The sequence below is a fragment of the Ornithodoros turicata genome, chromosome 6, assembly GCF_037126465.1.
Source record: "Ornithodoros turicata isolate Travis chromosome 6, ASM3712646v1, whole genome shotgun sequence".
In the NCBI taxonomy this organism is placed as follows: Eukaryota; Metazoa; Arthropoda; class Arachnida; order Ixodida; family Argasidae; genus Ornithodoros; species Ornithodoros turicata.
In genome coordinates, this window is record NC_088206.1 from 25,319,443 (window position 1) to 25,331,230 (window position 11,788).

The window sequence follows — 11,788 nt, forward strand, 5'->3', positions numbered from 1 at the left end:
TTTCCGTAACGGTACATCTGCACTGTAGTATTTCGGGCTCCACTTTACTGGTACCAAACACTAACGTTAAGCCTCACTGTGACAGTAACAACTGTCGGCACATTTATCCAAGCACAGCACGAAACCCTGTAAACAGTTTAATGCCACGGAGTATCATTAGTACCAACTACCGACACAGTAGATAAACGCCGACGACTCATGTGAACATGATGGAAAGTTCTTTTGAGGCTCACGTACGTGTCTCCTAGTGATTTGAAGACACATGAGGCCATGTGGGTTCTCATGAGGTGAAGGTACGTGAGGCCATGAGGGCCCTCATGAGCTGAGGGCACGTTAGGACGAGGACACGTGAGGCCATGTGGGTCCTCATTAGGCGAATGTACGTGAGGCGGCGTGAGGACATGAGGGCCCTCATGATGGGAGGGCACGTGAGGATGAAGACTCCTGAGGCCATGAGAGCCCTCTTGAGGTGAGGACAAGTGAGGATGAGGACCCTCATGAGGTGAAGATACGTGAGGCCATGAGGGTCGTGAATGGCCTCATGAGGTGAAGGCATGTGAGGATGAGGATGGTGAGGCCTTTCGGGATCCCGATGCCCTGAAGTGAGGTTCGTGAGGGAAAAATTTGAAATGTAATGTGAGGGTGAGGGCGACTGAGGTTAAGTTACTGGTGAGGAAAATTTGGTGAGGGTGAGTGAAGCTGATAAAGTCCGTGCTTCGTGAGGTGAGGATGAGTGAGGCCGCAGGAAAATGCCCACCTCGCATCGGCTGCAGCGCCAACAAAGAAGGACGACCCCCGAAGAAGGAACGTTTGTTGCCGCTTCATGCGTTTCATCTTGGTTCTGAAATCGGCAATTGCATCAAGGCAATTAGACGAACCGATGCAACAGCTGCACCTATATCTTTGATAATGAAAAGCATCATTAGTGAAATTGAAGACAGTGGCATAGGAACCTACAAGGGCCTCTGATGGGCCCCTGACACCACCGAAATGCTGGAAAGCCTTAAGGCGGAGTCATCCCGATGTATTCTCTATGGGCCACGCTTTGTTCAGTTCATCTCTGAAACCGCTGCAGTCGGGTAGTTTCATTTTAAATCGAACAACGTGTGAAAGTCGTATTTTTTTATTCGCCCAGAAAAAATATATGTTAGAGGACAGCTCAAACGACGCAAATCGCGCCACGTGCGACGCTCGTGCGTGTAGTAGTTTCCGCGTAGGAGAGGGGGAAAGTCTGATGCTGCTTGAGCACGCTTTCTTCTGGACCGACTTTGATGGGATCTAGCACCGCTAATTTTACGTCTACGCACTGGAGGTTTTTTGTGATTATAGGCTGCACCATAGACACTGTCGACAGTTACCCACAGAACTCTGAGAGACACAGATTTTCTGTTAAAAAATGCCAAACTTGGCGTAAACGTTCAAAAAGGCCAAACTTTGTTACCAATTTGCTTCATGACGGAACCTCTGAGAACATCGAGCTTAGTGCCATTCGATAGGACATTGAAAGAGCTTTCGTGCTGTATAGAGCTCATTTTTCTCAGCCAGTTGTTTCTGTGTTATTAGCTTGAGAATCACACATGGTAGGCGAAAATTGCCAGTGTTGCATCTCAGTTTTCTCAAAAATGCCATCTTCGATTTCCTTGATTATTTTTCAAGAGGTGGCGTCATGTCTCTACTTTAGACGCCAAGTGAGACAATCTTTTATTTTTGCCTGAGAGACGCGCAGCGATTTTTTTTTTTGTCAGGCAAGGCTGCGGCATTGCGCGCAGCCACCCACGAGCACGCGACCTTCAACCTCTTCTTTGCTACAAGTGTCCCTCTGACGGAGAAATCAATGACCACACTGCGTGAGCTTGTTGTAGTGTCCCCAGAGCATCACTTTACGTTTACCCAATGGCCTCCCAGTTCCGTCAGGCTCATTCAAACCGTGGGACAGTACATGAGTTGCCTGTGTGCCCTTGACGAGAAGCCCCAGTTCGACGAACATTCCGACAAAGCAGTGAGAAGAAACGAAGCGCTTCGTAGAGATCTTTATCCACTGGTAACATCTTAGCTTTTGTTTCAGGTTGGCGCCAGTCCCCCAGGAAGTGTGAAAGTCACATCATTTTCATTGGTAAAAGATCGAAAAACGGAAGTTTCGAAAAACGTAAAATGTGCCCATTGCGAGACCCCTCCAGGTGGTAGCTGCCACCATTGGATTAGCATCATCCGATAGCTTTACACATGTCCTTTCACATGATATAAAGTGAATGGGTTCAAGCGCATGGATGCCAGAAGGACTACTGAAGACCACACCGAGGGTTTAAGGTACCTACGGCTACCGGAAAGGAGGAATTTTAGTTCTGCGTTGTTCTGTCGGAAAGTTTGATTCCCACGGTGACATTGACACGTCTCGGTGAGGGCGAACGTGTTATACTTGAGAGCAGCAACTGTCATCACAGCGGTCTTATGGGTTTTGTACCACTCGTCGTGGTGGTGTCCGCCCATTTGGTCGAACGCCGTTTGATCGAAGGCGTTTGATCGAACGCCGCTTGGTCGAAAGCCGTTTGATCGAAAGCCGGTTGATCGATGACGTTTGTTCGAAAGACGTTTGTTCGAAGGGAATTCAAAGCTGCATGCACTGTGTTGTCCGCACCACTTTTTCTGTAACTTTTGACTCGAGCATACGGAGCAGGCAATCAGTGTCCTCTGCTTTTTTTATTTATTTATTTATTTTTGCTTTTTGCAGCCGAAGAGGGGAGACCACTGGTTAGTTGCAGGCATTTGTCATTTACGAATCAGTAGGGCACATATTGAAGAAAGCTGCCCCAGGTTGAGGGGAGCCGATAGTCTATCCTTGTTCTGGGCGCCCTCCTTATTGCTGGCGACATATTTAAAGGGAACGGTCTGAAACGGGATAGTCATATGTGCAAAGCCACTCGACGTCTGTGGGTGCTAAGAACGAAATTTCGCCATGGTACAACGAGAGATATTAAATTAACAGCATGTAAAACCTTAGTTCGCCCTTAGAGTATGCATCTGCAGCCTCGAATCACTACACATGCACGATATCCGAAGAAATAGAGAAAGTACAGAGATCTGCTGCCCTATAATCTTGTCTAAGTTTCGAAGGACTTCTTCGGTTACATGTCTGTTGCAAGAACTAAATTTAGGTTCACTTGCACGTAGGCGAAAAGTAAATAAACTGAAACTGCTCTTTCTCCTATACAGTGGTCAGTTGACTACAAGCAATAATCCACTGTTAAACTTTGTTCACATTCGACGGGAATAAATCATCAAAAGTGTCATTTACTTATTTTTTAATTCATTTGCCAAAATGTTTAATACTTGACATCTATTATTATTTCACAAAGGGTTGGGGGATTAACAAGTACAGCATGTTTAGTCACTATGTGTCAGAGCGGATAAAACCTATTCGGTTGTCCAACGGGTTAACGGTGAACAACCCTGACCCTTGTACTGCTTTTTGGACACTAAAAAGTGGGTTAGCATGAGGAATGTGTTTACGGGGAAGCAGATTACACAAAGTTAAATGTTCCTTAGGATAACTGCACTTTGAACTGCAGCTTTTTTTCCTTGTCTTTTTTTGTCATTTTCGCTCCAAGTGAACCAATTAAAAAAATCGATCAAACGACCGCTGCCGTTTCGATCAAACGGCGTTCGATCAAGTGGCTTTCGACCAAATGTCCTGCGTTCGACCAAACGGCTTTCGACCAAACGGCGTTCGATCAAATGTCCCGGAACCCGTCGTGGTTCCGAAATAACGCTACGGAGCATAAAACTAATTAAAGAGAGCATGCACACCTTCGGAACTATCACTTATTGCGCCCAAGCTAAGAGGCGACTGCAACCACGCGACCACAAGTTTGTATTCTCAGATGTTGTAACTTTCTGTCCCCTGTGGCCGTAGTTCTGCCTTCTTAATATTACCTCGCACGACAGCCTCATAGCGTGCATTGCCTCAAGCACATGTGCGGGAGAATAGTGAATATGCGCACGTGCGTATACGCACAAGTCGTGCGTGCGACTCCCATGAAAGTGCGTAATAGCAAGTTCAAGTCGCCCACGAAAGTATTGCCCTGCGTCTCCAAAGGAAAAAATAAACATACGTACCATAAGTGCAAAATAAGTACATAATGCAACATCTGGACACTAAATTACAAAGCAAAGACTACGAAGCAAAACGCGCTCGTAAACATACGAAGAGCGCCTTTCTGTGGAAAAACCGCTCCGCGGAAAGGTAGACCTACGTCTCACTCAAAAAGAGAAAAGGTACTCTACCAGCAGCGCAAAGTACCGGCATAATTCTGCCCCTGTGGAATAAACCGTGAAAAAATATTCCGGCTTTTTAGAAATAATTAGGATCGAACATGCTAAATTTTCGCGTACCACTCGTGGTTTTGCGATACTAAGCGGACAAAGAATGCGCTTGAACCCAGTCACTTTATATCATGTGAAAGGTCATGTCTAAAGCTATCGGATGATACTAATCCAATGGTGGCAGCCACTACCTGCAGGGGTCTCGCAATGGGCACATTTTACGTTTTTCGAAACTTTCGGTTTTCGTTCTTTTACCAATGAAAAGGATGTGCCTTTCACACTGCCTGAGGGACTGGCGGCAACCTGAAACAAAAGCTAAGATGTTACCAGTGGATAAAGCTCTCTACGAGGCGCTTCGTTTCTTCTCACTGCTTTGTCGGTATGTTTGTCGAACTGGGGCTTCTCGTCAAGGGCGCACAGGCAACTCATGTACTCTCCCACGGTTTGAATGAGCCTGACGGAACTGAGAGACAATTGGGTAAACGTAAAGTGATGCTCCGGAGACACTACAACAAGCTCACGGAGTGTGGTCATTGATTTCTCCGTCAGCGGGACACATGTAGCAAAGAAGAGGTTGAAGGTCGCGTCCTCGTGGGTGGGGCGCGCAAGGCCGCAGACTCGTGCACCCTGCCTGACAAAAAAAATCGTTGCGCGTCTCTCAGGCAAAAATAAAAGATTGTCTAACTTGGCGTCTAAAGTAGAGACATGACGCCACCTTTTGAAAAATAATCAAGGAAATCGAAGATGGCATTTTTGAGAAAATTGAGATGCAGCATTGGCAATTTTCGCCTACCATGTGTGATTCTCAAGCTAATTACGCAGAAACAACTGGGATGAGAAAAATGAATTTTGTACAGCACGAAAGCTCTTTCAACGTCCTATCGAATTGCACTAAGCTCGATGTTCTCAGACGTTCCGTCATGAAGAAAATTGGTAACAAAGTTTGGCCTTTTTGAACGTTTACGCCAAGTTTGGCATTTTTTAACAGAAAATCTGTGGCTCTCAGAGTTCTGTGGGTGGCTGTCGACAGTGTCTATGGTGCAGCCTATAATCACAAAAATCCTCCAGTTCTTAGGCATAAAGTCAGCGGTGCTGGATCCCGTCAAAGTAGGTCCAGAAGAAAGCGCGCCCAAGTAGCCTCCGGCTTTCCCCCTCTCCTACGCGGAAACTACTACACGCACGAGCATCGCACATGGCGCGATTTGCGTCGTTTGAACTGTCCTCTAACATATATTTTTTTTCTGGGCGAATTAAAAAATTCGACTTTCATACGTTGTTCGATTTAAAATGAAACTACCCAGTCATGATGCAATACGCTGAGCTCATGATAGTAGGACGAATACTGCGCATCATGACACCTTTTTTATTTGAGCATTGATGTATGGGTGAATTTATACGATTTTTTGTGCCTGCAAATGCAAATACATGGAGCTCTATGGGAGCAACGCAAAAGGCATCCTAAGGAGCACCTGCGACAATTTTAGCTCTTAAAAATGGTGTCTAGACATGCATTTATGGTCTCTGATTACCGTAAGAGTTTGATTGGAACCTTAGATGCCGTCATATTGGAGTTGAACTGGACAAAAGTATGGACATCTGTGCAATGGCTTACGATAAAGCTGGGCAAAGGTGCTGGACATGCAAAAAAAAAAAAAAAAAAAAAAGACGGCAGGCGTCGTTCATCCTCCGACTGAGGTGCACAACACTCAGTAAAAAGGGTTGAGGATTGGGCTGATTGGTAATGAGACATCTGACTCAGTGCTGTAAGGAATGAGAGCGAGTAGATTGCACCGCGACACGCGACAACAGAACGAATCACAGTGTACGCCAATATGTGGGTAACTCACCTACAAGACCGTGGTCTGCTGGCGGGTGGCAACACATCAAACACAAGCCAGGGGGGCATTTAGCATAGCCAAACGCGTCTACAGCCCGCAGGTATCCCTAACAGTCGCAGTTTTGACAGCATCCTCGTAGCTGACCGACAAAATACGTTGATGTTGTTTGTGCCATCTCTCCACTGGCGCTTGTACAACCATCACCTGTGCTCTGTATAACAACGATGGGCATTCACACAAGAGCACTGCACAGGCCGACTTTTCCGGGCCCGACCCGGCCCGCTCGCATCGAAAAATGGCCCGGCCCGATCCGGGCCCGGACCTTCATATTTTTATGCGGCCCGGCCCGGCCCGGTGACCCAGTGACTAGAGCCGGGCCCGGCGTCTAAGCAAATAGAGCCCGGCCCGGCCCGGCCCGGTGATCCCGGCCTAGTATTTCCAGCCGCGACGTACGCGTTTCTGGCGATTATCAAACAAATTTATAAGTAAATTTATAAGGAGAGAAGACAAACATACAAGTGATGGCGGTTTAACACCGTAACCGCACGAGACCAAATTAAATCCAGAACGCACGGGGCGTTATCGTTACACTGTCAAGATTTTGCGGAGATAGAGCATGCTGTCGACAAACTGCTTCTCCCAGTCCCTATCCCTCTCACCAAGCTTTGCCAAAGTGATTGTGAAATACGTGAGGAGTGAGGAGCAATGTAAAGTGGCTTGGAGAATGTTCTAGAGGGTCGAATCATGCATAATGCAGTACCCTTTGCTTGTCTTTGCAAAATATGCACAGGAATGACGCAAGCGCATGATGATATGAACTAATGCATCTCCAATGTGTGGAATTAGCTGCGTGGCCCGGCCGGGCCTGACTCTCGGGAACATATTTGTCGGCCCGGGCCCGGCCCGGCCCGCGGTGGTGGCGTATTTTAACGGCCCGGGCCCGGCTCGGCCCGCGGTGCTGGCGTATTTTGTTGGCCCGGGATCGGCCCGGCCCGGAGCACACAGCCAATAACAAGCCCAGCCCGGCCCGCGGGCCGGGTCGGGGGCCCGGGCCCGTGCAGTGCTCTAATTCACACAAATAAAATAAGAAATCGGCAGGGCTCACCCACATGGTCCTGTGAAAAGTGTGCAAAGCTGACCTCCTGAACGCGCTCTACTTCACGACAGACGCACGTACTTCCCGCCGCTCTTGAAGTCCAGGCTCGGCAGTCTAAACGTAAAACGCCACGACACGACGGAGTGGCCCTAGTGTCCATTTGATAAACATCGTCGAGCGGCCGCGAGCAGAGTACACACCTGATCCAGACAACACAGAGGCGTCCCGAGGACGTCTATATGACGTCACGACCCGGATATTCGTATGTCGTATGGACATCCGCGAATGTTCAAAAGACGGTCAGTTGGCAGTCCGCGGGACTGCATTTGCAACACCCTACGATGGTCGGCGGATGCCCAAACAGGACGGGAACGGCTTTCCCCGAACGTTTGTGGGACATTTTTAAGTGTGCCCATCCGGACCATATTGTAGCCCCCTTCCCCCTCCCCCCGCTGGTGTGGTGTGTTACCTCCATTCTCAAAATGACTGACATGTGCCTAAATAGCTGGCACTGTTTATTCTCGTTTGACATAGCATACAGAATAACACTCGCATGCCACAGGCTGGAAGACTGCCATTGCACTTGTGGTTTAGGCTATCACAGATATTAATGAATAAAAATCCCACACACCTGTACTGACTAGGAGCAACATTTCTTCAAGATTCAACTCTGCAAGTGATGGGGATAAAGAACACACTAATATTATTCAAACAGAACAGGGGAGAGCCCAGCCAGTATAGCTCAGGACGGCAATTGTGCTAACGCTTTAGAATAACAGGTACGAACTCTCATTAATAAAAAATCCAAACACTTGGAATGTGTAATAACAATACTTCTCCAAAATTCAGCTCTGCAATGTAAAGAAATATCGCACTACAGGTAACACGTAAAGAACACTGCGTATATATTATTCCAAACAAAACTACTGAGCGAAAGGCCAGGCAGTACAGCCTGGGATGTGCGACCAAATGCTTTCACTGGGCTCTCTCTTGCTTACATGGCTATAAATCACGTAATATAAAAATATCACAGACACTGGTAAAAGGGGCTATGCAAAAAATACGGGCATTAAAAAGATGAGTCAGTTCTCAGTCAGCAACTTCAGTGTACGATCTGTACACATCAAACACAGGAAAAAAAAAGGTGTGACGGAGCAGCAAGGGAACAACGAAGTCAACAGTCTGCGGTTGCAGCAGTAGTCTTGGTGATGGCTCTCTCTTTGGCGTGTCTCAGACATGCTTTGCCAGCATGAAATTGCCAGTGCCATGCCTAGGACCCTAGCTTTCTGAAACTCCACGAAATTTTGCGGAAGTCCTGGTTGCCTGTGGAATACCAGTTTTCTCACATAATCGTCAAATTTTGATAAATTTGTTGTAAAATTTTGGAGGTTTCGAAGATTTTTGTTGAACAGTGCTCCTCAAGCTGGCTTCCCGCAATACACGGCGGCATGCTGGGATTTCCTAGTGGGCTTCACTGTTCCCAGGAGTATATATACATATATATCTATATACGCTACAAAATGGAGGTTCGACCGACCAGGATGTTGTATATAGATAGGGGGAAAAGAGACACCAGAGACTGAAGTAGGGAGTGGGGGAAAGTTATTTATTAAGCTGGCATTTAAACTAAGGGTCTGGGGAAGTCTACGCCCGATGCGGGATTGAAATGGCGGTATGTACAATCATCCTACCTCGATCCTATAACCGACGGCGACCTTTTATTGACAGGCGCAGGGAGTTCCAGTGCAACCCCCGGGCGTTCGAATTTAATCGGCGACTGGTAAGGTTGTGCAGGAGCTCCCCGCACCTGTGTTACCTCGACCACGGCTTCCAACACCAACGCCCACCCCACGTGCTGGCCGCGGACGGCCTCCACCCCAACGTCGACGGCCTCCGACAGATCAGCGCTCATCTTCAGGACCTCGTCCCACGGCTCCTCCGACGACTACCACGACGACGACAGGACAACCCTGGACTGGCCTACACCACAGGAAGCAGACTCCCTCCTTCAACAACGGCAGCGGCAAGGAGGCCGCAGCACCACATCGAAGCACGACTGACTAACCGCCGGTGAGCGTACATTTTCCCAACGAAACAGCGACATATCTCCCGAGACTGAAGCGTTCTTTATGCTCCGTCAGGTATGCGATAAGAAAATACTCTGCAATTCTCACCGCGCCGCGCTCAAACTTTACAAAGAGCAAGAAAAAACTCCTAGAGGATTGGCCATTAAAGTGAACCCGACATTCCCCCTCGATGATAGACTTTCCCGTCAGTGGAATAACATCGTTCAAAATGCCTCTGCTGCGCTCATAGATGTACTAATCACTCATTGAGATGACTCTATTAACGAACTTTCTCGGGAAGCGAAAATCATCAACGATACGACCACATTATCCGACGCCCATCAAGAAGAACTGTCAAAATTCTGCAGGTCCCGGGAACAGCTCGTATCGGGAACTAAACGCAAAAAGCTTGCCAGGGACGGAGTATGCTCACCTATTTTAGCTGATAATAATGAAACGCCCCCAGAAAGTATCTCGGTAAATAAACAACCGGTCACCTCTACTCCATTATTACTGCCCCAACTTCCACGTGACCGTGATGGTGAATTGGGTGGTGCGACCTCTTCCGTCCAACAACGTGTAACTGTATCACAAAACGTTGTAAACTTGTCATCCCGCACCCTCACCGACTCAGAATTCTCACTTCTGAATCGGGGTCTGTCATTCTGCCCCAACAACGCTAAACTAAATGAATATCAACTCCATCTTGACTTAGACAATTTCGCAAGACGCATGCGCCTAAAAGAATATTTTTTCGACAAACCTAACTCCAATCCGAATCCCTTTAAACCAACTTCTGATTTCACACCCGATGCCAACCGCGACAAAGCCCTGGACATGTACATCAAGGCTGTTCAAAGGGATGTACTTGACGCATACAACAATTCATCTAACCGCAAAACTAAACCAAATTTAACAGCAGCTGAGCAGCGCAGCCTCTCCGACTTACAGAACTGTGGCGATATCATTATCAAAAGGGCAAACAAGGGAGGTGCAATCGTAGTGATGAACAAAGAGGACTACCTTAACGAGGGCTTCCGACCGCTGGGCTGTAACACGTTCTATGAGCCGCTTGACAGTGATCCAACAAATAAGATAGCTGCCGAAATCACAAAAACCCTAAAATCCCTAAAAGCGCGTGAAATAATCGACTCCTGCCTATATGAATTTCTAGCTCCCCACAATCCTAAACCAGGCAGGTTCTACATGCTACCGAAAATCCATAAACCAGGAAACCCAAGGCGACTTATAGTTTCCTCAATCGGCACCGCAACGGAGAAAATTTCTAGCTTCGTTGACCACCTCCTTAAAGATATACCTCCCCGATTACCCTCATATATTAAAGACACCAACCATTTCCTCGAAATACTTAGCAAATGTGAACCACCCAATGCAAGCTTGCTTGTAACGCAAGACGTGACCTCCCTTTACACTAACATCCCACATGAGGATGGCGTGCTAGCAGCGGAGGCAGCGTATCTGAAGTACTCCGATCGCGCGGTTGACCCATCTGTATTACCAGCGCTACTCAACTTGATCCTCAAAAATAATAACTTCGAATTTGACGGCCGCCAGTATCTACAAATAAATGGCACAGCTATGGGAGCTAAGATGGCACCAACGTACGCAAATATTTTCATGGGTGCACTACAGGACAAATTTCGAGCCGTGCGCGACAAAAAACCTAGTCTATACAAACGCTTCCTGGACGACATATTCATGGTTTGGCCACATTCCGAAGAAGATCTCAGAGGATTCATTAGCGATTTCGGCCTGGTACACCCCGCCATCAAGTTCACCCACTCCTTCTCGGCAACGACTGTTAATTTCCTAGATGTAAAAGTAACCTTAACCGAGAAGAACCACTGACCAGTACCGAAAGCCAACTGATGCTCAGCAGTACCTTTCCTTTAACAGCTGCCACCCACGCCATACTAAACTGTCCATTCCTTATAGCCAGGCACTCCGATACAGGAGGATCTGCTCGGACGACGATGTTCTAAACAAAAACCTCGCGGAATTAGAGCAGACCTTCGCTAATCGTAATTTTCCACCCAGTCTAGTAAAAGACGCCCTGTCCAAAGCACGACAAACAGACCGGGGGAACTTACTGTAGAAGAGGTTTTTTCCGCGTGGAAAATATTTTCGCGTTTTCGAGCAGAGCTGCTTTGAGGATTGATTCGCGAGAACTTAAATTCGCGACACAGGTTTCCGGGAGTGCTTTGCTCTTGCACATCGTGCCGCCGTCAATACTCGGGCATATTTCGGCACGTACTAAGACATCCGTTGTTCACGTGGATTGCGGCATTCTAGGTCTATTCCTTTCTTCTCCTCACAGAGATAGGAGGAAAGGTCCTGTCAAATGGCCTTTAGGGACCCTGTAGGAGGCCATAGTACTGGCCGTGTGCAAGTTAGCCAGTTTATTTTAGCAGTTCTTATTAATTATCACTCGGGGCACTGACCAGTTC

General features: G+C 47.5%; 1 protein-coding gene across 1 annotated transcript; it reads left to right on the forward strand.

The window, feature by feature from the left end:
• The first annotated feature begins 10,052 nt into the window (after nucleotides 1–10,052).
• On the forward strand, nucleotides 10,053–11,189 carry LOC135398377 (uncharacterized). The gene has a single exon (XM_064629789.1). The coding sequence runs from the start codon at nucleotides 10,053–10,055 to the stop codon at nucleotides 11,187–11,189; it is 1,137 nt and encodes a 378-aa protein (XP_064485859.1).
• The last annotated feature ends 599 nt before the right edge of the window (nucleotides 11,190–11,788 follow it).